The following is a 25,748-nucleotide window of genomic DNA, read 5'->3' as shown; positions in this document are numbered from 1 at the left end:
TCTGCCTGCCTCCAACCCTCTTCCCCTTCCTGATCCTCACAAGTTGCACTTCAGAGCAGGTTCTCTGACATGAGGCACTGGGGTGAGGGGGGCAGGTTTAAAGGAGCAGATGTTGGTTAGTGGGGGCTGTTTGGCCTCACAGAGATGCTGGCAGAAGGACTATCCTTTTGCTGCGGTGTTATTTTTCCCAACAAAAAGCAAGAAATTCCCAGGATAACTCTTTAGAACAGAGGTTTTCAAATAAATCTATAGGGATGTAAAGGGGTAACTTAAACAATGTATTTATTTTAAAGGGGCTCAAGTAAACTTGGCCTTGGGGTTGTAAAACATACAAACTTTGACAAAGAAACATACAAACAGAAGCAGGAAATCTGCGTGGCCACACTTGAGATGGGGAGGAACTACTGTCAAACTGCCCCTGTTTCAGAGCTCCCTATTGTGTCCTGATGTTACCACATTCTGCCTTACCCCTGTAGATGCATTGGCTGTGGATCACCTCATGTGCTTGTCTGATGCTGGAGTTGTGATTTTCCTCTCATGAGTCACTTGCAGAGCTCTAGTACCAGCTAACACCTTAGAGCACACCCAAAATCATCTTGGCCTTCTCCCAATATTCTTCTCCCTGAGGGTTTTGCATGGGTATGTTGTTGCTCATCACTGCCCTCCCAGTGCCCTCCTGCTATGCCTCTGTCAGGACCTCCCTCCTCTTCGCAGCTTTTCCTCTCCACTGCACCTCTCAGGATTAGAGAGCCCTTAACACAAAATTCTTCACCATACTCCATCAGGTAGAAAAGGGGCCACTGAGTCCTGGTCACAGGGTAAAGAAACCTCCTTGAGTTTACAACCCTTATGGCAATGGGGCTGTAGATGTCAGGGCCCAGCTCTTCCCCAGCTTGTGTTAAACCCACAGAGACTGATGGATCCGAAATAACATGCTCCTCTTTCACCAAGGGCAGGTTGCTGAACAGAGATGCTTGGGGCAGTTTTGCCAGCAGGAACAGGGTATGAGGGGACGCAGGAGGGTGTTGAACATGGAGCTATGCTCCCAGGTGATGGGCTGACAAAGGCTCTTTGGAGTGCCAAGCAGTGCTGGCTGTTCACCCTGAGTTCCTCCAGCATCCCAGATAACACTGCTGGGGAGTACATACCTGCTTGGCTACAGCACACAGCTGCGTGGGGGGTCTTGTCTAACAGCACAGGGGAGGCAGAGGAGAGTGTTATTCCTGCTGGCTACAACAAACACTGTTTTTACATATCCCAGACATGGACAACTATCCCCATGGGGTGCTTGAAATGCTGGAATTAACCAGCTGTTTTCTTTGGACACTAGTATGTTGTATCTGGACAGAAAGTGAGTCATTCTGCTGGACTGGGCACATCCGCTTCTCTGCTGCGCCAAGGAAACTTTGCCCACTACTAGGACCTCTGCCTGTTTTATAAACAGCAAGGCTGTTTGCCCTGGTTTGTGACCTCTAGAGGAGAGAATGAAGGCAGCTCAGCCAAGGTCATGGGGGAGCTGGGGCAGAGCAACTTCTCAGGCTCCAACCTGCTGGCTTCATCACTGTCCCATCCTTCTGAGGGTCCCCACCAACTCTGAGCAGTGGAATAAAATACACAGCATAAAATCCCAGCAAATGAGGCAAGTGATAGGCCTCACCCAAGAAGTTATCTTACAGAGAGGGCATGGCCCTCAAAGAGAAATACCCCAAGTAACAGGTGCTGTACAGAGTGCCCATGAGGTGCTTAGCGCATGGTGACTGCACACAGGACCCAGGGCTGCTTTCACAGAGACTTAGCTGCGGAGCAGTTCCTGGGAGCAGCCAGCAGCTTTGAATCCTTCTGGGATGTCACTGTCCAGTTTGGAAATTATTTTATAGATGGGTTTCTTCCAGGAGGGGTCAGCATCCTTGCCTGCCCTGACGGCGCTGAAGAACTCCTGCAGTGTCAGGCTGGCCACCTCCAGGAACCGCCCTGGCACCTGCAGCAAGACAGGGATCAACCAATGACACCACCATGCCCCTGGTTCCTCATTACGCCCCAAATTCCACCACCCCCTTCTCCACATCCCCATCCTCACCTCGAAGTCATTCCCCTTGTTATAGTGCATGTTGAGGGCACGGAAGAGCTCTGAGTCCCGGGAGACCTGGAGGGTGCAAGCATCCACAACACCCTCCAGCAGGGCCTGCCGGGCAAACTTCTCCACCTGGATGTAGTAAAATTCACGGAAGTTGCTGAACCACTTGATGAGCTGGGAGGTGATGCAGCGGCTGAACTGGCAGGGGGAGAACCAGAGGATGGTGTTATGCCAGCTTGGATCCTCCCTACCCATGAGCCTCCACAAACCCAGCCCTGCCCCAAGGCTGTAGGACCAGCTGGGGCCATGATATGGGGGTGTCCGTGGTGCTCTCCACACTGAGATTCAGATCCCAGCTGCCCTGCAGTGGGGAGGCACATTCATAAAGTGCTTTAATGTGAGTATCTTAATCGCACAGAGTGAAGACCTGACAACCCAGTCTGCCACAGCCCTGTGCACCTGCTCCAGGGTAGCCCATGCTGAAATGGGTGCTCTCCCCCATCTCCTGCCAGCAAGGCGAGGGGTACAAGAGCAGCCCTTTCCTTATTGTTTCCCAGGAAGGCAGGCTAGGTGCCACACCACATGGGAGCCCTGCTGAGCACCAGCTCCGGCTGCTGCTGTTTTACCTGCACGTCGAGGAAGTAGGTCTTCAGCAGAGTGGAGCTGGGGTAGCGGGTGAAGAAAAACATCAGTTTGGCCTTCTTCAGGTGCCCGGGGGTCAGTGCCTCCTGCATCTGCCGTGGGGTCAAGGAAAACCTACACATAGCAAACCCTGAGCTCAGCATGTCCCTGAGCACCAGCCCTGACACACACATGCATCATGTCCACAATAACCCCTCACCATGGCCTCTCAGTGGAGCAGAGAGGGTTCATCCCTGGCTGGATAGACACTGATTTTCCCCTTCAGGATTTATGAGGAGGCTAATGTTCCTCACAGCACTTCACAGTCTGGTGACAACTGGAATTTCCATGAGACACCTGTTCATGGCTTAGGATGACAGGACCTCCAGTATGGTCTAAGAGCAGGCTTGGTAGCTCCTGACTTATACCCACAGCTACACTACAGCATCTAACCAACCCTGACGAGCAGCAGTACCTCTCTATGGCTTAGGACCCCTTTCCTGCCCATACCTTTTTAGCCTCCGATGGACCAGCAGGGACCTTGGCCTTGTGGAGAACAGCAGGGGCAGTGCCAAGCTGTGGCTCCAGAAGGCAAGGGGAGTACATTCCCCAGGGACCCCTAGCTGCCCCCAAAGGATATATGGGTCAAGGCAAAGGGTGCTCCATCCATTGCAGCTGGCAGCTCAGTTTGGCAATCCTTGCCAGCTGGCAGTAGTGCCAGGCTCTCCATGTTGGCAGGGCTTAGGGGCAGGGGATGGGGCTGTTGCTGTCTCACGACCGATGACCTCAGTTTAATAGTTCCCCAGGGCAAGTTATGGGGCTCTGAACAACCCCTCTCCAGAGTAGATGGGCTCTCACGAGAGTCACTGGCCCAAAGGCTGTGCTGGCCATAGCCCAACAGCTGGCTCAGCAGCTGGCTGTCCTGGACAGGGGTGGCTGAGCCCAGTGAATAACCCATGTTGGGTATCTGAGAGGATTTTCTGGCCCCCTTTGAACTGAAGGAGCCAGCATAAGAGCCAAGGCTCTTCCCCAAAGCTCCTGGCAGGACCTCAGCCTGGGGTGTGCCCAGTGAGCCTGGTGCATTCATGTGAGATGGCTTAACAAGTGGCTTTCTGCATTTCCCACCAGTAGAATACTGTCTCCTGGCATCTGGCCCCAGCACTGGAAGGCTGTGGTGCTGCTTCTGGATGTGGCTCTCTGCCTTTGGCCAGACAGTCTTCAGGACAGAGTCCACTACCTGGGACGTCACCACAGCCAGCTCGTGCTTCAGTGCCTGTGAGAGGACCCTCACTGCTGAGGGCAGGCCACCTGTGTCACCTCTTTCCACCGCCTCCTCCAGCCCACGCACCTCCAGGATGCTCCTCCTGAGAGGTGCTTTGTGTGGGTTGCTGGTGGTAGTGGCACTGTCCTTGTTCAGTCTGTCTCCAGGCTTTCCAGGCAGGGGCAGCACTTTCTCAGAATCTTCCTGGGTTTGGGCAGCATCCTGAGAGTCGCACACCTGGTAGAACTTCTCCTGAAGCCACCTCAGCTTCTGCTCTAGAAAGTAGAGCTGCTCTTTCAGCTGCTGGCAGCCTTTGGCATGGAAGCTGCCCCCTGTGGGAGCCACTTGTCCAGCTGCCCCCATGCCCTGCTGGGGCACCCTTGGCTTCCTCTTGCTCTCCTGGGGCATCTCATTGCCCCCCTCCCTGTCGTGCCTAAAAGCTGCCTTCAGGCTTGTGTCAAATGCCTGAAGGGCTGGTGGGAGGGTCATGCCCTGGATGATGCTCTCCACCCTGGCCCGCTTGGCTCGTAAGTGCTGGTCAGAGAGCTGGTCCCCATCACCAGCACAGGGCACAGGAGGCAGGACATGGGTCCTGGGGAAAGGCAGGGCTTGTGCTTCTACTCCAGGATGTGCACTACATTTGTAGCCATGAGGCAGGGCCACTGCCTGAGAGGAAGGGAAAAGGATGGTGGGATCCAGGTTCCTGCCAACCACTGTGGGGCTGAGGAGCTGTGGTATCAGAGTTGCACTGGGGGAAGGCAAGAGAGACCCAGTCTGGAAACAGGGCTCCAATTTCAGCCCCTGGCCATGCTCTGAAGTGGCACCGTCTCTGTCCTGCTCAAAGCCAGTCCTGCTGTCCATTGTATCTTCTTCCTGCTTGGACAGACTGGCAGGCTTCCCAGATGTTTGATGTTTCAGCCTGGTCGTGGTGTGAAACTGGAGAAAGAGCAAGAAACAGGACCTCATGCAACAGTTTTTCAAGCACACGGCCTGAGATTTTTCCTCCCAGGTTTCCATGGCATCCCTGCTCCCCTGCAAAAACTGTATCGCCACGGGAATGACCCACGCAGAAACCTCCAGGCGATGCAAAACCTGTGAGCAGATTGTTGGTGTCACACGACAGCAACAATGCCCTGGGCGCTGCCACAGCTCCCACACAGGGTATTCATCCAGCCAGGCATTCATCGTGCCCAGAGTATATTTCACCTGCTTTGGGCCCTGGATGTGCCTGGCAGCACAAACTTCCTGCACTACCAACTGCGTCTGCACCAGAGGCATTTGGGGAAACTGCCCTCTGGGCTTGTGGGCTCTAGCACGAGGGCAGCAAGCACCAGGCAGAGCCTGTGCCACATACACCTGGGCAAAGGGGTGGGTTCGGGTGCTCCTGAGTGCTGGCAGAGCACAGAACAGCAGCTGCATCCCTGGTGAAAACATGCACGGCACACAGCTGGCTGGGCCATGGGTGCTGCTGGCTTCTGCCGGCCCCAGCGTCCACCAGCAGAGCCCCCAGGGCACGGGGATGGATGGCAGCACCTGGGGGCTGGCCCGGCACAAACAGGCTGGTGGAAGGGGGCACGGGGAGAGTAAAAGGACAATGTGACCTGCTGTGAGTGGGACACACCGAGATGTTCAGGCTAACACAACACGGGCTTCCTAAGTGCTCGGTGAAACACCGAATAAAAGAAATGAGGATGGGGATTATCAGGGGAACAGAAAAAATACTGAGCCAGCAGCCCCAGGCTTAAAATCATCGTGCTGACTCCAAGCAGGGATCCACCCCCACCACTCATTCCCTCGCTTGGACGGCTTTGCAAAAGAACATGTAAAACATTGTATCCTGGGCAATTACACAGTAACTGTCCCTGTGGGATGCTTATTCCATAGCCACATTACTTAGCAGTAGCTTTGCACCACTAAATTAGGACAGCTCTTGTCTTTTCCAGACACCTTTAAAGACTGAGATTCTTTTGCTATTCCCAGAAATGCCTGATCATTTTCAACACCATCAGTCTCCTGCCCCTGTAACTGTTTGCTCCACACTGAGTCCTCCAGTCAATGTAGAAAATGGGTTTCTTCTCAGTGGTTTTTAGCAAGTTGCCTTTCTTCAAACATCCCTGAATTCCAGGCAAGTGTCTGAGAGAATTCTACCTTTTGCAAAGCTCCAGTCTTGACAAACCAAGTATTTTCTGGATTTTCTGACACCACTTGTAGATCTCCTGTGTTGTCTCCCCACCCCTCCTGACCATTCAAGTTTCATTTTCCTAACAGTCTGCTGTGGGGTCTTTCAAGCTGCTCAGTTTATCCACAGCCAGCACGAGGCCGGGGTGCTGGCAGCTCTCAGCATCATGCCTTGCCCTTATGTTACAAGCTTCACCACTGCCTGCAGCTGCCCCTTAACCTGCCATCTGCATCCAAAAAAGTCCCAAACCTATTGTGTTCATAGATTCCATCCACTCTTAATCTATTCTGCAATGATGTGGACTCAAGACAGCTGGTCCTGTAACCTCACTCATTTTTTTTACAGAAACACCTTCTTTATACACTTGCTCACATTTTCTCATGTCTACTGTGCTCAACAGCAAGGTCAGGAGCCCCTGTGCTGAGGTTTCCCAGTCCCCCAGAACCTGGGTGATACACCCCTTGTAAGCTGTCAAGGCAACCTCCACTTGCTTAAGGTTTCCAGCACCACCATCTTTCTTCTGGAGATTTGGAGGGCGGGAGCAGAGCCTGTGGTCCCAGGCCACGGTAGCTCGCTGAGGGTGACCCTGGCTCCCCATCACAGCGTCCCCAGCCCCGCAGGACCAGGAGGTGCTGCCCTAAGCAAACTCCTCCTGCTGATGCAGCTCTTTCCCCACCAAATTAGCAGGTACGTGCTTCAGTTCCTACTCTTACTACCAGCTGTCACTAGTGCCGCCTTCCAGAACACTGAAAAGCAGCCGAGATGCCTCTTACCTGAACAAAAAACAGGAACGAAATGAAGATGTTCAGAGGAGAAGGCCAAAACTTCGCCTTCTCCAAAACTGGAGCCACCCCACATGGGCTCCTCAGGTGCTTCTCGGTGGGACAGCCGCGCACGGAGCAGCCTGCCGTCCCTCCGGCACTGCAGTTGCCCCAGAGCGTTCCCCAGCCGCTGCTTCCCGCTGTCCCGCGGCAGCCAGAGGCGGAATGCCGAGCCGCCCGCCGCTGCCGGGGAGCGCGGGGTGCCGCAGCAGCAGCGCAGGCCCGGCCCCGCTGCGCACACGGCCTTTTAACCGGGAGTGGGAGGCCGGAGGCAGCCAACCAGCTGGGAACGACTTCTGAATATGCAGATGGACATCCAGGAGGTCAGGTCCGACATCAGCGTCCAGCCACCTTCCTTGCTGTCTCCCACAGTCACAGCCCCTGGAGTAAGACGGGCAAGGGCTGTCAGGTGCCGAGCGCTGGCTGACCAAGTGGGCACTGGCCCAGAAGAGCAATTTTCCCCTAGAATTTGGCCTGGACACTCCTTTCAGGATCCAGGATGGTGAACTGTTGGTGGGACGATGCAAATAGTCCAGGCTGACAAGCAGTGCCACAGGCAAGGAAGGAGCTGGCCCAGATCCCACCAGCTACCCGTCTTCTATGGAAAGTGCCCAGGCCTTTCCAGCATCCCCCACCGTGGGGCACGGAGGCATTTTGGCTGGCCTGGAGGTCTGCAGCAAAGGACATGGCCAGGCAATGGGACAAACAGTAACACAGAATCCCTTGCTTGTCACAGAGTGCTGTAGAGACAGCGCCAGCAGAGCTGGCATCACTCCCAGCTGAGCACATCCCAACCTCAGCCCCAGGATAAACCCACTTGCCCCAGCAGAACATGTGGTGGTCAGACAATTCTCCTCATGCAGGATGTGCAGATGGGTGGACAAAGTCTAGGCATGAATGCCACTCCTGGGGCTTCAACTGGTTTGCCTCCACACGCTTTCTGAGCATGGCAATGTTTAGTTTATTCATTGAGTAGGCAGGAAGCTGTGGTTAAAAGCAGGTGACATCAGGTGGTCAATATTGTTCAAGGATATTAGCCTTTGAAAGACAGATCGCAGAGAAATCCCTGGCAGAGAGCCTTTCTGGCTTGGCTACTATTTATTAGAGAAGTCAGCTCATCCTCAAAGCCTCAGAGACTGTGCTCTGTTGATTTCTATTCAACCTCTTTCCTTTGAAAATGATTTTATATTTTGAAGCTTGCAGTTTACCATTCATATATTATTAAACAGTGGCTAAATTAAGCACATGTGCATAACCCAGACTTGGCTCCTTGAGAGATGCCTGGATGCCAGACAGCCCTTTATGACTTTCCCAGGCTAATTGTCACAATCTGTACATAGGTTCCTTGGGTTTTCTTCCAGCTGTGGTTCCCTGCCTGGAAGCAGGGAGAAAACAGAAGCTAGCTGGGGGATTCTCAAACGTTTTCAACGCACAGAGCACACCTGGAGAACAGGGTTACTTATGTACTCACTTTCCTGTTTGCCACGGTGAGATGACCTCATTGCCCATTTCCCACTGGCTGATGCTCGCGGCAGTATCATTCCCCACGAGCTCAGCTCCAGTTCGCCAAGGCGAGCGGGAAAACGGCAGGGAACTCTGCCCTGCAGCAGCCCAGAGCTGCTTCAGAGAAGAGCGTCATGAGACCGCACTGTTTGTAATACGTAGGGCTATTTATTACACATATACATGTATTATTACGTATAATAACATCTATATATACATATACGTGTTTTTATATAAATACATGTAATACAGAGATATTTTATATACGTGTGGTCTATACATAATAATACGTGATATAACATATACTATGTTACATGTAACGCATTAACCCAGTGTTATTACCTATGCGGTAATCCGTAGGAATAAGCTGACCGCATTCGCGCCCCGCAGCTGCCCAGCCCCGCCCCGCCCCGCCCGCGGTGGTTCCGCCCCTGCCGCGCTCCCCTCCTCCTGCGGAGGTTGGTCCGGCCCCGCGCGCTTCCGGCCCGTGCCGGGCCTGCTTCCGGTGTCCGCCCTGCGGCCCCTCCCGCCGCCGCCGCCGCCGCGATGGTGCCGCTGTGGCGGTCCCGCTGCCTCGGCCGCGCGCTGGGCCGCTCGCTGCGCGCCCTCCGACAGGTACCGCCCGCGGGCACCGGCCGCGGGGAGCGGGGCGGCGAGGGAGGGCGGCGGCAGGGCGGGCGAGGTCGGCGGCGCCAAGGGCACCGGGACGCGTCCCCTGCCGCCCGGCGCTCGGCACCGCCGCCCCGGCAGCACGGCAGGGCCGGGCACAGGGAGCGGCGGCGGGGCTGCCCCCCGGCAGGGGCCGCGGTGAGCGCGGCGCTGTCCCTTCCCCGCGGGTGCCGCTGTCCCGCTGCCGCCCGGCCCGGCCAGGCCCGGCGGGAAGGGCGGCGGTGCCGAGCGCCGGGCACGGCTGACAGGCGGGAAGGACTTCCGACCGCCGCCGCTCTCGGGCCCCGCCGTCCTCGCCTGTCAGTGGCTGCAGTGTCTGGGGCTCTCGCCGTTGGCAGCCGCCGGCCTGCGGTGGCAGAGACCCCCGGGGCCGGGGTGCGCCCGGTGCAGGGATGGCAACAAATCGCTATCTGGTCTGTGGTTTAATTTCTGTGCTCGGTTTTCAGGGCAGTCATTGAACCGCTGCAAACGGCGGTAGCCTCTACCGGCTGCACCGTAGGCTGACAGAGCCCAATACCTGCTTAACCCTGGGGCTGCCCTTGGCCAGCTGGGTCCTGTCATTCAGCGGCTGCTGGACACATCTTCCGTTTAAATAGCAAACATGCACAGCTTCATGTGCACACACATGTGTGTGCATACCTACAGGATGAGAAAGATCGCTTCTCTTCCAGGTGACCAGCTGGAGCCTTAGAGCATGAGAATTAGTTTTCACCATCCTGTAAATGTAGGCGAGCAAGTGTTGGCAACTGATTGTAATGTAATGACAGATTTGTGTTTATAAATACGTGTGTACACGTGTAAAACTGCATTAGGAACAACTTAAAAGTAACCATATAGTTACATTTTGGTATGCATATATGCAGTGACAAATTCATTATAATGCATTATTTAAATGGCATTTTAGGAATACTTACACTTTGTCAGCTCTCAGTGGTGCTGTGTAATTATACAGAACAGGGAGAAGTCAGATGGAGTATTCAAACTTTTTACTGAACTAGTCTGAAAATCACAAGGTTTTAGCTGAATGCTAGTAAAGTAAGATAATTTTAGTTAACCTGTTAGATGTACTGGAAAAGTTGTAGTAGGAGTTTGAATCCCATTTGAGCAGTGATATGGGAAGTAGGTTTTGATTATGGGATAATACAGGTTTTTTGGAGAGATAGCAAGAAATTCCAGAACTTGGCAAACCTCTGATGGCAGAAGTGAGAGCAGTAGACAAGTACAAAATTCAGAAGTGGAGGATTGAGTGGGAGAAGAGTGGAGTCAATGAGACTAAGGAAGGGTTGACTGGATTTTGATAGTCTGTAAAAGAAGAAAAAGTCCTGAATTCATGTATCAAGTAGAAACCATGAATGTGCATCAATAGCCTGTGGCATTTAAGACTCAGGAAGGCAGGCATTGAAGGATGATGTGAAAAAGTCCAGAGAAGAGCCAGTCTGGAAAAGAATGGTTTGATCAGGAGCTGCATGCAATGCTTTGAGAATCAGATCCCTCTGTTTATCTGGGGAGGAGTTTGTAAGGAACTTTTTCTGCCCTGATTGATCCTCCCCTCATGCTAGAGGAGTGTTCATCCTGTTGTCTTAGTAACAGTATCTTTCACCACTCAGTGTTGTTATCTCCATCCCATCTTGGCGTCTGCCCTCCCATGCTATATATAATTGTGTTGATATCCATGAAAGCCATGCAGTGGGGTTTCTGTGTGTAGCAGTGGTTTGTGCTCATCCTTGCTGAAGCAGCAGCTGCTGTGCTCTGAAGAAGCCATGGCTGGAGAACCAATTGCTGCTTTGCCTGTTGTTGGAGCTGCACAGCACTGGCCTTCTGGTTTGCCTCTGTTGAAATGAGTTGCACTGTCCTGTTCATCAGATTCTATACCTCAACTGGTCCCTCACTGGTGGTATACAGGCAGTTACTTTAGCTGATGTATTCCATCTTTTATTTCAGTGTATAGTGACCTGGAAGGTTATGGCTCCTTGAAAGGTGTGGCCTGGGATGGTGCACGCCAGGGTCACTTTGACATAATAACGGTTATGAAAACAATTCCGAGAAGTCATGTGAAACGAGAGGGAAAAGTAAATCACTTGGTACATGAGTCACTGGTTAATTAGACCAAGACTTCTTTCCCCAAGTGAAGGCTGTCTTTTTAAAGTGACCCAAACTGCTAATGTCAGATAGCAAAACTGAAATATTTCCATTCTCACTGAAAAAGCTCCAGTCGGAGGCAAAGGGCAGATTTAGCCTAGTGATCCAGGAGCAGGTGCAATCAGAGTGATTGTTTCCAGGGAGAAAAGGAACAGGAAGCAGCCCTGTCAGGTGTTTCCTGAAGCTGCATGTCCATCTCTGAGGTACTGTAGTTAAGAGATAGACACACAGCAGTTCTGCAGAATGTGAGCCAGAGAAATCTTAAGTATCTTTTATTAGTGGCTTCCTCGTCACATTAAGCTCTTCCCCTAATATCTTAACCTAAAAGACAGAAGAGTAGAGTGATACCAATTTTCTCCTTAATTTTGCTGCAGTTGTGGAACACAGACTTGACACCGCTCATGGAAGAGAGCTGCAGATGTGTTTTCTCACAACCATTTATTTTAGGACAGGCCTTCCAAACTTCTTTGTTTGTTTGTTTTGTTTTAACTCCACAGTAAACTGGTCCTAGGCAAATAAAAGCGTCTGTGTTTGTTTCAGTCTGAGGCTGTTCCTTTCTTAACAATTTATTGTCCAGCATGCTAGGAATGCCTTTAACCACTCTTTTTAATAAAAGCACCCAGGAAAACATTAATGGGTAGAGGGGAACTCGGGTCACTTGATGCTCTGTTTGTGATTGACTCCGTGTTGTCTGGGACACTACAGAAACTGGGAAAAATTTGATCAATACAGAGTGCTGAGGATTGTGGTGCTCTAGAAGGCTGACCCAGCGGAGTTAAGCTGGAGTTTGTCTTACTGATCCTGGCTTAGGGCTGGCTCTACACAAATCAGGTCTGAGTTAGCAGGGGCCAGTGCTGCACCAAGATTAGGTGTATACAGAGCCTGCAAAGCACTTCCTTCTTTCCCTTACCCAGCCAGACTTGGGGCAGGGGCTCCAGTGGGCCCTGCCAGAAGCTGGTTTTGCAGGACTGTTGGTTCAGGATCGTTGATCCCTGCAGTGGACTGGCAAGCAGGGTAGCTGCGTGGTGTAGTGCTGGAGCTTAGCAGTAAGTTAGACTGACTTCCTGTGTCCTTGGCACAGCTAGTCATAACGCTGTTGAATTGCCCATTGATCATTGAGTTGACTCTGTGTTAATAACCAGGAAGCCAAATCCATTTATAAGCTTGGATAATTAAACCACCAAGGGCTTGATTCCAGGCCTGTTAGTAGTTTTGATATGACATGTTCATTGAATATGTTTTCGTATGCTACAGCACTGAGTCCTGTAGATGATGTGCCAGGCTTAAGTATTTTGTTGGTCCTTGGTCTCTGTGTTGTCTTGCCACACAACTCCTCAAATTATTTTGATATCTAAGGTCAGTTGTATCCTATCCTGCTTGCGTTGCTGAAGCTGAAATCAGGGCTTGTATTCAAACTTCAGATGCTGAAGGTGTGAAGGAAATCTAGTTTTACCTCTTACCTTAGCTGCAGGATAAGGGTGCTTTGAGCTCTTGAGTTGCTGTTCTAAGCCAGTCAACTGTATTTTAGTCATGGTTATGGTGCTATTTTCCTATTGCTTTTAAAGAGTTCTTAGCTTCTCCAATCCTGCAGGTTTGGTTCTAGAGAAATATATAACAGTAGGGGAAGTAACTGGAATATCTTGAAATGTGTTCTACTTTTGAGCCCTGTTATACTGAGCTAGGAGTGCAGTCAATGATTACACAGGTATGAAGTGAAACATCACAAGAATGTGGAATTCCTGGCTTACTGACAGCAGTAGAAATTTTGCCATTGAGAGGAATTCTGGCCTTCTCGGGTTCAAAGGCTCCATAGGTTTAGAACAAATTTTAAAAAACCCTAGATGCTGCATTCATGACTGTAGGAGTAAACATTGTGGGATGTTTTATCATTATATCCAGTAGCTACTCTTTACCTTCTCATTCATAGCAAATTTAGCTAGAAGTCTGTTCCTTTTTAAAGAGGAAAGTGTCCATGAGAAGGTCAAAACCGCTGGAGCTAGAACTGGAAAACAAAAGCATCAGATATAACATTACTGCATCGTAAAACATCCTGGGAGGAGACAAAGGAAAAAGAAGGGCACAGGTGCTCTCCTGCGCTAGCATACTGTGGGAAAGTAGCATACCTGCAGACTGGAGCATGGGAATGGTGGGTCCTGTGGCTGATTCAGATCTTAGAAAAAAACCAAAGTCCTTTCTAGGATGGGTTTGTCTTCTTGCAATACTGATGCATCCTCTTCTCTCTGACAGGGGAACTGTACTCTGGCAAGATGCTCTCCGTCTGGTGAGTCTTACACTTTTATTTCATTTCAGACTGCCTAGAAAGAACAGAACTGCTGATGGAGGTTGGCAATAGGTCTGATTGGGGTTTATTTCTGTCAATCACGTAATGAGTAAACAGTGAAATGAGCTAAGTGTCCATGGGATTGCCTCCCTTGCCTAGTGTACATGCTGCCTGATCCATTTGGCTCTGGTAAAGATTTCACAGCAGCAGCAGAATGTATTTCAAGCATTGCAGTGCTTGAAGCACATGCTGTTGCAGAGCCCTAGCTCTGTAATAAACTCTTTGGAAATGATGGGTGAATATTAAGTGACATGTCAAATCTAGTGTGCCTGTGAACTCCACTTTGGTGCTTAAACTGCTTTTCCTTAGAGTTCTGTTTTTTCTAGCTGCAGTGTTTTTATATAGCATTACTTAGCTCAACTCTGATTCCACTTTGAGAAACCAGTTAAATCTGCTTATCTTTTTTGGTTTCTAGAGTTCTAATGTCAATTCTTTAGTAGGGAATGGTGTAGAAATTGTATTGCCTTTTTAAAAACTCAAGTGAGGAAATGGTTCTTCCCTCTGGCATTGTGTAATTGAGATAATTATGTTCTCCAGATACTACGGTGAGTCTCTTTAAGATCAGTCTGGAAAACTGCCCAGTGCCCTGTAAGAGACAAGGGTCAGGAGTTCAGTTCATAATAAAACTGCAGTGTTCAGGGCATATGAACAGTGTGGGAAGGGGAGAGTGGGGTATGTGAAACTGAGAAGCTGTGCAAGTATTTCCCTGTTGTGAGTTTTGAAGAACAATTTCTCTGAACAGGGAGCGAGCAGGGAAGAGGGATGATGGTGGCTTGCTACTCTGCCCTACACCCTCTTTTCAGTCTTTTTTTCCTTCTTACCTGTCTCTGTGACTGTGAGGCTTCCTGGGGGTGCCTCTTATGGGGCTGATACCTTGCTCTTATCCTTCGTATGGGTGAGGATAACTCAGCAGTCTTGGAGGTGGTTCCTCATAGCTCTTTCCTGGTTTTGCTCTAAACAGGGTAGCTGCTGCTTTTTTTGCCCTTTTCAAAGTTAGCCTTATTAGCTTTGTTGTCAAGCTATAACTGTTTTTCCCATCCCTATAAGTCCAGATGAAGACAAGACAACTCTCATGTTGTCTTGTCAAGCTCATGGCAAGCTCTGCACAGGTTTGATGGCACTGAGATGTCTCTGCATCGATATATTCTCTACTTAGTCCCAAACTTCCTTCAGGATGGACAGTGGTGTCCTCTGCCTTCTTTTACTGGACAGGGATATGTGAGGGCTGGACAGCTGGATAACATTCCTGTGGGTAACTCCTTAACTCCTTTCTCATTCACAGGTGTGTCTGGGAGCCAAGGACTGGCTTACACAAACAGCAGAAAGCTTGTGTAAGTATCCCCAGGAAAACTGTAATATGGGGAGACTGAGGCTGCTCTAGCCCTGGTAAGATTTGAGGTCTGAGAAACAGAATATAGTTGGCTGACATAAAATCCCTGTGCACATTGTAGAAGCATGGATCTAGCCCTAACAAAACCTAGGTTTTGCAGGTTGGGAGGTGAAAATAAACTTTGCAATCAGATACTGAGGCAGGAAAGGGACAGAAATGAGGACACCAGTGATAAATGGATCTCTGCTCTTTGATTAGAGGTGTTGTTTGCTCTATGATGGTCTCCTGGTAGGTTTTCTGTCAGGAGAAGAGGGGTCATTCACAGAGCTCTTGTTCATATGTCAGGATTTTCATTACTGAGGTGGTCTTATAAAAATGTATTGGAGGAAATAACCAGAAAAGTACTTGTATAGAAGCCTGAAATACTGGTCTGTTTATACAAAGTTGCCTGTGCTAGAGGAAATGCTAAAGCATGTTTGTTTCAGTTTTCCAAATGTGATGTCAGTAGATATACAAATCATCCTTTGGAATGCTTGGGATTGCCAGCTCCCTGTGAAAGAACATGGTGGAGGGAAATAGGCAGTTTTTTGATGTGTTGCCATAGGCAATGTATGGTGCTTTTCCTTTTTTCTGGAGCAATCTAACAACTTCTGTACAGATAACAGTCCTAATCTGTAGGTAAATCTGCATTAGTCTTGGGCATTGCATAGGCTGGCCAGGTCACCCTTTAGTGAGTATTTAAACCATGAGGGTTCTGTTGGGTTGTCTGTCAAAATTAAAATTCTATACATGTCAGTTCTCACTGACTTTCTGAGAGTGCTAATGGTGGTAGGATGTAATGTTTCCTTTCTTACTGGATTGTTGCAGCTTGAACAGTAAGTAGGAGTCCTTTGGAATAAATACATCAGATCAGCCGAGCAGCCTTTCACATCAGTTACCAAATGTAAACTTGGTACTTGAGTTCGGTGCCAGCACCCTGCAGAGGAGTGTTTTTCTGTGTTCATACTTTTCTCTCTTTCTGCAGAGTAAATAGCTCCAGTGTCTTCACTGTCCGCTACTTCAGAACCACTGCGGTACATGGTAAGTAAAAAGTCCGGAGTTAGCATGATGCTTCTTTTGCTACCTCTTGCTGTCCTGCCAATAGCCAAAGCTACCTTCCATCCTTGGTTAAGGCTCACTGCTGTCCTGCCTGCATGGATGACTCAGGGTTTATATCCCCAGGGCCCTAAAGTTTTGTCTGGAGCTCCTGTCACAACATGGCTTTCAGTCAAATCTGAATTTCTCTGGTGTTCAAATGTTAATCAGTGTTGAAGCAAGGAGGACAGCAATTAATATCTGATGACCTACTCCCTTTAACAGCATTGTGATGACAAGAATGAAGCAATGCCATAAATTTTGAGCTCTGAATGCAGTCAAGTCTGTTTGTGTCTCTCACAGGGGATGACGTGGTTACGGTGAACACACCAGCCTTTGCAGAGTCAGTCACAGAAGGAGATGTCAGGTGGGAGAAAGGTAAGCAGTTGCCTCTTCCCTGAAATTCTCATCACTGTTACTGCTGCGTTGAACACCTTGGGGATGCATTATAATAGTTTGCTGGCTGACAGCCTGCTATGTGCCTTTCAGTGTGTGACAAATGAGGCATTTAATTGCAGCTCTCCTAAGGGGTAAGGATAGCAGTTACTGCCTTATCACCTCTCTGTCAGAGGTGATATTGGGTGAAGGGATATGTCTAAGCTGGAATCAGACTCTTAACCGTGCAGTAGATTGTTTGAGCTAGTCTTTTTTTCAGTTGTGGAGAACTGGGGTGAGAAGATTATGGGTTAGTGTGGGAGACTGCTGTGGGTAAAGAGGGGAGGCTGGAGCACACCTCCCTCCTCACAGTGGTCTTCATATCTGTCATTCAGCTGTTGGAGACACAGTGGCGGAAGATGAAGTGGTGTGTGAGATTGAAACAGACAAGGTAGGAGTTTCTGGACCAAAACTTTTTCTAGTTCTGTAGCAGGTACCCTGTATGGCTTCTTTCCTGCTAAGAGCTCCTAGAGCCTGCAGGGCCCTGACTGTGTCTCCTGCTCTCTTCATGGAGAAAAGCTTTTCTCATCTAGTATAAAAACCTGCTGCGCCTTAAGTGAGAATTCTTTGATAATCCTTACTCATACGTTTGATTAATCATCAATGGAGCTGATGTTTGTTGGAGCTGTAATTCTACTCCTCCTTCCAATTTGAGTGCTCTAAGCTTTGAAACCTGTTTATGTTTAAAGGAGAAATCTGCAAGTCATGGGTTGTCTTCAGATTGTTTTTAATTTAGGCTTTAAATTTATCCACCCCTTAAAGGACTGTTAAGCATTGAAGATCTTGCTGAATTCTCTGCCAAGTTCTGTTTTCAGCTTTGCTGTCAGGAAGATGCTGGCAGTGGGTCAGTTCTTGACTGTACCGTGGAGATCAGGCTATACATTGCACTGCCAGCATATCCTAAAACTTCTAACTATTGACACAAAATCCCGGTGGAGGGTGTGAAAACTGGTGCAAATAGTGTGAGACATAGCTGCTGTCTGTGCCAAATTACAATGTGTATCTGCACATATTGGCATCTTCTCTTGGGCACTTGTTCTCCAACCAATGTTTGGGAGAATTTCACTGATTTTCTTTTTTTTTCAGACATCAGTGCAAGTTCCAGCCCCAGCAGCTGGTGTGATTGAAGCCCTTCTGGTACCCGATGGTGGCAAAGTGGAAGGGGGGACACCTCTATTCAAACTCAGGAAAACTGGAGGTAAGTCAGGCATGTATAACTTGCGTAGGGCTTTGTGTTTCCACCAATTTTTTTCTGAAGATGAAAGCAAAGAATTTAGAGGGATCCTGAGAGAGGTTAAATAATTCCTCCATCTGCCTCTGTAACTGGAAGAAAATCCTCCTATTCTGTTAATTAGAAAAGCATAATTTTAGTCCTTCTGAGGGGAGATCTTCTCTTTTGATCCCTCTGGAGGAGACTGACCTCTAAGCTAAAAGTAGTTGAGAATTCCCCTAACTCCCTTCTCTGCCCTCTTCTGTGTAGCATCCAGTCTCCTGCACAGTGAGGAGATGAAGGGTGTCAATGAGTAAAACACTTTCACCGTGGCATTCTCTTGTGGTGATTTCTGTCAGCTCAATAGTGCTGAGAACATAAAGGCATTCTGCCAGAGGCTTAACTTTTGTCAGGTTGGTTGGACTCGCAGATCCCTGCCAATGGAAGCTGGTGCTCTTACTGTGATTCTTTCTTGTCTTTCAGCTGCTCCTGCCAAGGCTAAACCAGCAGCAGCCCCTCCTCCTCCTGCAGCCCCTGAACCTGTAGCTGCTCCTCCCCCTGCTGCAGCACCAATTCCCACTACAATGCCACCAGTGCCGCCTGTGTCAACTCAGCCCATCGACAGCAAACCAGGTGAGGCAACAGCCATTTGTTCCTGTTCTCAAGCCTGAATTCTTTGGAGGAGAGTGTGTAAGGTTAAAGAAAGCAAACAGAGGCACTTATGGTGAAGGCCTCCCGCAGTATTGCCCTGCATGCTCCAGGCTATGGAACCTTCCCAGCCTAATTTAAGGCTGCTTCCACACTGTGTTGCTTAATCAAGGAGCTCAGGCGTGCTTTCTACCTCAGGGCTTTTTTACTTGGCTTCCCTTTTTGACTGATGTGTTTTTTACCCTCAGTGTCTGCTGTGAAGCCGGCTGCAGCCCCAGCGGCAGCCCCTCCTGGGGAGGCAGTGCCCACCAAAGGTGCCAGATCAGAGCATAGGGTAAGCTGTGGGAACAGGGACCTTGCCAGCTCTTCTGTTGCTAGGTGATAATCTGTTCTGGCACAAGCCTTGAGCTTTCTGGATGTGTCCATATCTACCTGTACACATCCAGTAGAGCTTTGACAGATGGGGAAATTCTCTACATGAGGAAACCACTTATGGGTGGTGTGGATGAAGAGCCTGGACCAGTCTGGCATGGGTCTTTTCTAGGCAAAAGTCATGTATTGAGTTCTGCCGGCTGAGGACAGAAGGACTCAGCGTGATCTGCTTGGTTTGTCCACAAGCCCTCAGCAAAAGATTGAGGCTGCTGCAGCTGCCTTGTGCATTCTTAAGTGAACATGGTTGAGCAACCTGCTTTCTTAGCAGTCTTGCTCTTCTTGGAGGTCCTGAGGAATGCAGAGGTCAGAAATATCTATACTGTGATGCATTTCAGCACTCCTTTTCAAGTGAGCTGTGTGTTGAGCTGAGCAGTGAACCCTCAGCCCATTGTGCTCCTGACCTGGAGTGAAAACCTTGGCCCTAAGTATCTATTATTAGTCAATCAGATGGCAAGAGAAGGGCCTTTTGAGTTTCTTGTGCATTTTGCCCTTGGATAAGCTTGAGGTGACTTCTGCTTATACCTTTTTAATTTGCAGGTGAAAATGAATAGGATGCGTCAGCGTATTGCTCAGCGGCTGAAAGAGGCTCAGAATACTTGTGCCATGCTGACCACTTTCAATGAGATTGATATGAGGTGAGGAGCAAACCTCTTTTTTGCTTTATGAGTAGAAACAGATGAAGGCAATCACCTTTAAAGAGCAGTCAAAGCCTTGCAGGTTCTCTTTGGAGAGATTGGCAACGTGTTTTGGGACCTCTTTTTAGGTGTGTACCACAGTCTGCACACAGTCTGCAGGGCCATGTTGGTGTTGTGGTATGAGGGGGTACATAGCTTCCTAATGGCCTGTCGTTCCTTGGGAGTCGTCTGCTGCTTGTAGTAGGGGTAGTCTCTGGTTCCCCTTCTGTGGGCTTTTTTGTGAAAGACTGGTCAATGTTGAGCAGAAGGTCAGGAGGGACTAGTATCACTTGAATACTGGCTGTTTGGAGACAGCAAGATGTAGCATCTGCTTTCTGCTACCCCACTAGCTTACTGCTTTTGGAGGTATATAACTTCCAGTGAGGTGGTTCTCCAGGGCTCATAAACTTTTCAGATGAGCATTGCAGAGGTCTGAGGCCTTTGCTGTCCGATGGTACAGCTTTCCAGAGACAGACAAGCATCCTTCCCCATCCCCTCAATCAGGTGAGGGGCTCCTGACTCAAGTGCTTGTGTGGACTGAGCACACTAATGTCTTTAGAGGGTGGACAGCTTATGTTACAGTGCATTAAGGGGAAATTGTGGCCAAATCAAATTGCCTTGTGAAATCCTATGCTGCTCCTTAAGACAAAACATGTAAATATTTGGGTCTCAAAACAATAAGGCTGGCAAAATAGTCTTGATTGGAGGGAAGTGCTGCAGCTTTATCTCCTCTCAGAGGCTCATTGAGGTGTCGCTTTACACCGGCATGGGGCTCTCATTGCATCTGTTAAAGTGGTTTGGATTGATTACTGTGAAGTTGACTCGTGAAGACCTGTGCTGGGGCCTCCTGCTTCCCACGGGGGTCAGTGTCTGAAAGGAGGAGCCCATAATGAGCCAGTTTCATAGCAAGCCGCATCCTCATTGCTGCAGTCCTTGTGTCTTGGGAGGCACTAATGTCTTTGGGTGGTAATCCTAACCCTAAACAAGGTTAGGTGCAGGAAAACAAACACTCTAAACCGTGGGGAACTCTGCTCCTTGCTGAAACTGTCTCTTCAAAGACTCAAGGTTTCTGAAGGGGGAAGGGATGGACCATGCAATTCCACAACATCTGGTGTTAGCTTGGAATAAGCAGAGCTTGTAGCCACACTTGGTTGACTTTTTGCAAATGGCCTCAATTTTGATTAATAGAAACAGTGAGGAAATGTGATTTACTTGGTTAAGGGCTGTGGGTGGACTGTCACCCACTACCATAGCACCTGGAAAAATTCCTTTCATTTTCACTCAACTCCCAATGCCATAGAGTTGGATACAGTGCAGGTGTTATGCTGTCTGGTGTGCTGAACTTGCAGAGTGATTGAGGTCTTTTCCTTTGATCACCTACTGCATGTTTTCTGCTTTTGGCATTTCCTGGTTTTTTACCCTTCTGTGTCAGCCCACCCACACCTGCTTTTGCTGTCTGTGGTGCCACACTGGTATGAGAACTGGTGTCTACAGAGAACTGGTCATCAGGCCTAAGCAGGAAATATGCCATGCCCCATCTTGCTTCTCTGCCTGCCAGCGTGGGCCATGCGGGTTAACCCTGTCCTGTGGAGTTCATGGTCAGGGACCAGTTTCTGTTTGATCCTTTGGCAGGAGCCTTAGAGCCATGTTCAGTAGCTATGGTATTTGAAGGGTTTTTCAGCAGACTGGTGGTTTCCCACTTGGTGGTGCAGATTAGCATCCTTGGGACTGGCACTGAAATGTGTTATAGAGTGGGGGAACGATGTTTTCTTGGACTCCCTGTTTACCAGTGTTATCATGCATTTTGCAGCAACATCCGGGAGATGAGAACTGTACACAAAGATACCTTCCTGAAAAAGCACAACCTGAAGCTAGGTTTCATGTCAGCTTTTGTGAAAGCTGCAGCTTTTGCTCTGCAGGACCAGCCTGTTGTGAATGCAGGTGAGTGGTGACCCTTGCTGTTTTTTGCATGTTTAGGGAATGTGGCAGAATGGGGGAATGCAAATGGCCAAGTCCATTTCAGGACTAATAGCTCGGAGAAGCAAATCAAATACAGGTAAAAGGGGGACAGTCCTGCATGCTGCAGCTGATTTTATTAAAGCCACTTATATAAGTAGAAGGCAGCTTGCCAAGCGGGCACTCTTTAGGAAGGGATGACCAGGAGTGGGGCTGGGGCCATGCATACGCAGCCCACAGAAGGCAGAGCCTGCTGGTTGGCGTACAAGTGGCTGCTGTAGCCACATTGTGGTTCCTGGGGGCGTCAGAGGTGCTTGCTGAAACCCAGAGGAACAGAATAACCAAGGGGAGAATAACTGAGGGGGACTGAGCTGTGTGGACTGTGTTCTTTCTGTCTATCCTGGCACTTCTCCCACAGGTACAGTAAGGGCTCATTTTTCTCTGGAGTTCTGTTTAAGCTAGACATGAGCAAGTTGTTACAATTTTTGTAGCCTGTCAAACCCTTGATCTTGGGCTCTGCACATGTAACACAAGTTTTTTCTCTTTCTAGTGATTGATGATACGACCAAAGAGATTGTGTACAGGGACTATGTGGACATCAGTGTCGCAGTAGCAACTCCCCGGGTAGGTACTTTGGATACCTCTGCAGTCTTTGGTCTAGGATGGTCATATACTTTGAGTCAACTCAGCCTTGTGATCTGCTGCAGCAGAAATTAACTGATAAGACTGATCGTATAAATGAGACATCTGATACATAATGGACTGCTGAGATAGGTTTTGAGAGAAGATGGAGGACCAAGAATATTCTGCCACTATATTCATCTTAATAGGAGATATGGTAACAGGGTCAATATAGATCTCAGTTGTTAATGAGTAGGGCCAAGTTAGGGAAACCCTTTTTTGTCATGAATCCATGACATAGGCAGTAAAAGCTTTGAACATCCTGTCCTTTGGCTAACTGCTGTGCTGTTCCACAGAGATGTTTCTGTCCAGGGACAGTATGGGATGGAGTTACAGATGCTGAATTAAGAAGTTAATTTCTTGATTAGAAGGTTCTGTTATGAGGCAGAAGTTTGATGAAGGCTGAAGTTCTGTCACTGCTCCCAAAGTCTAGGGGAGGGCCAGCATAACGAGGTTAGAGATGCCAGCTGGAATCTCCCAGTGCCTCACCTGGGAATTGTATCCAGACAGACCTGGTTGGTTTTATGAGATAGGCTAACAAAGGCAAAGATGATGGCTCAATTTAAGGTGTCAGCCCTTTATGTGTGTTGTGACAGGTTTCCTGTCAGGCTGCCAGGGTGTGAGGCAGCTCTGCCAACCACCTGCTGTGAGCTGAGGGGGTGGTGGCAGCTCTCCGGAGCTGTGTCCAGGTTCCTGCCCCATGACAGCTATTTGTGTGTCACTGCACTGAATTTGCTATTCATGGACTTTGCTTCTCCCCAGGGTCTGGTGGTCCCTGTGGTTAGGAATGTAGAAAACATGAATTTCGCTGACATAGAGCGTGCTATCTACGAGCTGGGGGAGAAGGTAAGGAAAGTTTTTTGAAGAAGGTTGGGAGTAATGGAAAGAATTGGGAGCGTTGGATCGGCGTGTATTGTTTTGGTCTCTCTGTGTCGTCATCTCTGACCTCTAACACACTGAGTTGTGCTGTAGGGAGTGATCCAGTTACATGTCTGGCTGTGCCTCTGCCTTCTAGGACAGCTCTATCTACTTGTTGCCCTTCCAGAAGACTGCAATCTATGCATTAATGACGTGGTGTATCTCCATCTTTGTCTTAAGAGGCCAAGGCTGAACTGCTCTGCAGTGCCTGTCACCTGCAAAAGCAGGAGTTGGAAGCGAAGGCGAGAGAATCCTTCCCCAAAGCCACTAAATGTTCAGCTCTAAAGACAGGATGCATTTTCAAGCCATTTGTGCTGTTTTTCAGCTGAAAAAATCAATAAGCAAAGCTCTTGTTATCAGTATTTATTCCTGGAGAGAGTGAATGTCCAGATCCTTGTTCTTTGCTGTCTGTGATCTGTGTGGCTTTCTATGACCTTACTTTTTCTTCTAGGCACGGAAGAATGAACTGGCCATTGAAGACATGGATGGCGGCACTTTCACAATCAGCAATGGTGGGGTTTTTGGGTCACTCTTTGGAACACCAATCATTAACCCACCCCAGTCTGCCATCTTAGGCATGCATGCCATCTTTGACAGGCCTGTGGCTGTGGGAGGCAAGGTAGGTGGACCTGCACAGGGGATTTTAGTGAAAAAAGGAGAGGGCTCAGCAGATTGAGGACCTTTTTCTAAGGGATTGTTGTCACTTCTAAAACATTTTACTGTAAAGGAGCAGAGACTAATGGGTACCTGACACCTTTGCTGTCCTTGGTGCTTGCCTCAGCTGTGCAGGGGGCTTTGTCCTATCTGTGAGGGGGCAAACTGGATATAATCTGTTTAGGTGTGGGAAGGAGGAAATCATAGCCTTTGTGATAGGGAACAGTTCCAGGAAGGGACATAATCTTGTATGTGGCGTGGACTCAGCCTGGGTGGGTGGGTAGGTAATCTTGCCAGGCAGGACACATCCAGGAGGGCCTGAAGCCTGGATTCGGGGTGGGAAAAAGCTAGGTCCTCCCTGAATTCCTGGGATGGGATCACATAGGCAGTAGGACTGAGCTCACTAATGCCCATGTCACTCCTCTCAGATCGAGGTGCGGCCTATGATGTACGTGGCGCTGACCTACGATCACCGGCTCATCGACGGCAGAGAGGCTGTGACCTTCCTGCGCAAGATCAAGGCAGCGGTGGAGGATCCCCGCGTGCTGCTGCTCGACCTGTAGGGCAGCCACACCCCCACACAACCCACCCAGGACAGGGCCGCAGCACCAGCAGGGACAATGCAGGGCATTCAGGAACTGGCAGGGGTCATTCCAGTCTTTCTCCCTCCGCTGTGATTGGAGCTGTCCCAGAAGGAATTACAGGAATAGCTCCTACCTTCTTTCCTATTTTGTTTAATGAAGGTGTAGTATCTCACAAGAACTGCCATGCAGTGGGCCAACCACTGAATGGCACTGCCTTTCCAGAGCCATCTGTGTGGCATCCTCTCCCTCACAGCACCAAACTCTCACCTCTAGCTTGTCCTATACCACTGGAAACTGCTTGCTGCTGCTGTGCTAGGGTACCCTTCCCTGCCCCTCCATGGCGGGTTCAGCTTTATTGCCTAGCACTAAGGTTCCTGGGAGGGAGAGGAGAGGAAAGGCTACTGTCCTGTCCATGTTTTGCTTGAAAATATTTCACGCTCATCTGCCTTGCAAGGGTGGTCTGACCCCGAGGCCGCTTGCAGAACACGTTTTGATCAGAGCAGGGCTTGAGGTAAGTGTCATGCTTCTGGCAGTGCCCTAGCTACACTCCCTCCACAGACAGTAACACAGGGGTGACAGCTCCCCTGCTTTCCCTTGGAGATTGTCTCACACCAGCCCGGTCACTGTGGTGTGAATGTTCATGTCTGATGGGCAGAGCCCATGACCTCTGTGGAGGTAGCACTGTTCCTGGGGACAACCCTTTCACCATTACATGCCCGATACGGGGGTGAGAACCAGCCCTCAGCAACTCTCCTTGACTCACAGCTCACTGGCAGTGGATGTGACTGCTGGCTTCCTGCGTGCAGAGGCTTGGCCTGCTCCCAGCAGACACACAGGTGGGGGGGCCAGGCCTTTCGGTGTAATGTATATCCCAGCCCACGGGTGCTGGTTTTGGGGGGAGGGGGGCAGTTCTTAATCTGATAGCGCACACATGAATTGAGGGGTGAGGGGGTTGCTAGTGCCTGCAGAGTCTATTACTTTTACCCCCTACACAGAACTTGTAACAAAAATATTTAACACAGCGGATTTTAAATGAAATAAAACTGTGCAACGACTGCCAGGTGGGGTGTGTTTGAGGGGCTGAGGACTCTAGCATCAGCATCATCCTGAGTGTAGTGCAAGGGGCCTGTTATCTGGTGCTGAGAGAAAAGAGGCAATGGGGGCTAAACCCATCACTGGTGGTATTGAGGCTTCTCTGCCTGTGAACTCTGCTGTCCTCAAACTCTGCCAAAGAATTGGCTCTCCCCAGCAAAGAGGAGGTTTTTAGGGCTGGAAATCATCCTTTTCTTGGTCTACCAACGGAGCTGTTACAGATGGTGAGGAATTCCCAGTGTTTGTTAAAGAGTATGATGGCCAAGAGGGAGATGGGGGACAGGCTCATAAAGTCCGGGGGTGGAGCCAGGTTGGGTTTTCACTGCTGCAACAAGGGAGACTTGTAACTCATGCAGGTGAGGAAAAGGCTGGTGCAGAGGGAGAAAGGAAGC

General features: G+C 49.5%; 2 protein-coding genes across 3 annotated transcripts; one reads left to right on the top strand and one right to left on the bottom strand.

Moving 5' to 3' along the window:
- Positions 1-271: 271 nt before the first annotated feature.
- On the bottom strand, positions 272-7,114 carry PROX2 (prospero homeobox 2). Its single transcript, XM_085061763.1, has 4 exons — positions 3,336-7,114; positions 2,701-2,808; positions 2,078-2,272; positions 272-1,978 (listed from the first exon to the last, which is right to left on the bottom strand). Exons 1-4 carry the CDS (start codon positions 5,388-5,390, stop codon positions 1,793-1,795), a joined length of 2,544 nt encoding a protein of 847 aa, XP_084917889.1. The 5' UTR covers positions 5,391-7,114; the 3' UTR covers positions 272-1,792.
- A 1,808-nt stretch (positions 7,115-8,922) lies between these two features.
- DLST (dihydrolipoamide S-succinyltransferase) lies at positions 8,923-25,015 on the top strand. Of its 2 annotated transcripts, none has more exons than XM_085061776.1 (15): positions 8,923-9,074; positions 13,515-13,548; positions 14,891-14,939; positions 15,963-16,018; positions 16,376-16,450; positions 16,843-16,898; positions 17,594-17,705; positions 18,201-18,350; positions 18,614-18,699; positions 19,335-19,432; positions 21,282-21,412; positions 21,978-22,051; positions 22,871-22,954; positions 23,478-23,645; positions 24,109-25,015. In XM_085061776.1, exons 1-15 carry the CDS (start codon positions 9,006-9,008, stop codon positions 24,241-24,243), a joined length of 1,377 nt encoding a protein of 458 aa, XP_084917902.1. In that variant the 5' UTR covers positions 8,923-9,005; the 3' UTR covers positions 24,244-25,015. The 2 variants fall into 2 exon arrangements, with proteins under 2 accessions (XP_084917902.1, XP_084917903.1); XM_085061777.1 differs by lacking the exon at positions 8,923-9,074 and adding an exon at positions 13,390-13,413.
- The last annotated feature ends 733 nt before the right edge of the window (positions 25,016-25,748 follow it).

Source organism: Lichenostomus cassidix, chromosome 5, assembly GCF_008360975.1.
Source record: "Lichenostomus cassidix isolate B80296 chromosome 5, HeHo_3.0, whole genome shotgun sequence".
Classification (NCBI taxonomy): Eukaryota; Metazoa; Chordata; class Aves; order Passeriformes; family Meliphagidae; genus Lichenostomus; species Lichenostomus cassidix.
The sequence above is the reverse complement of the archived record's forward strand: the minus strand, read 5'-3'. Positions and strand labels throughout refer to the sequence as shown.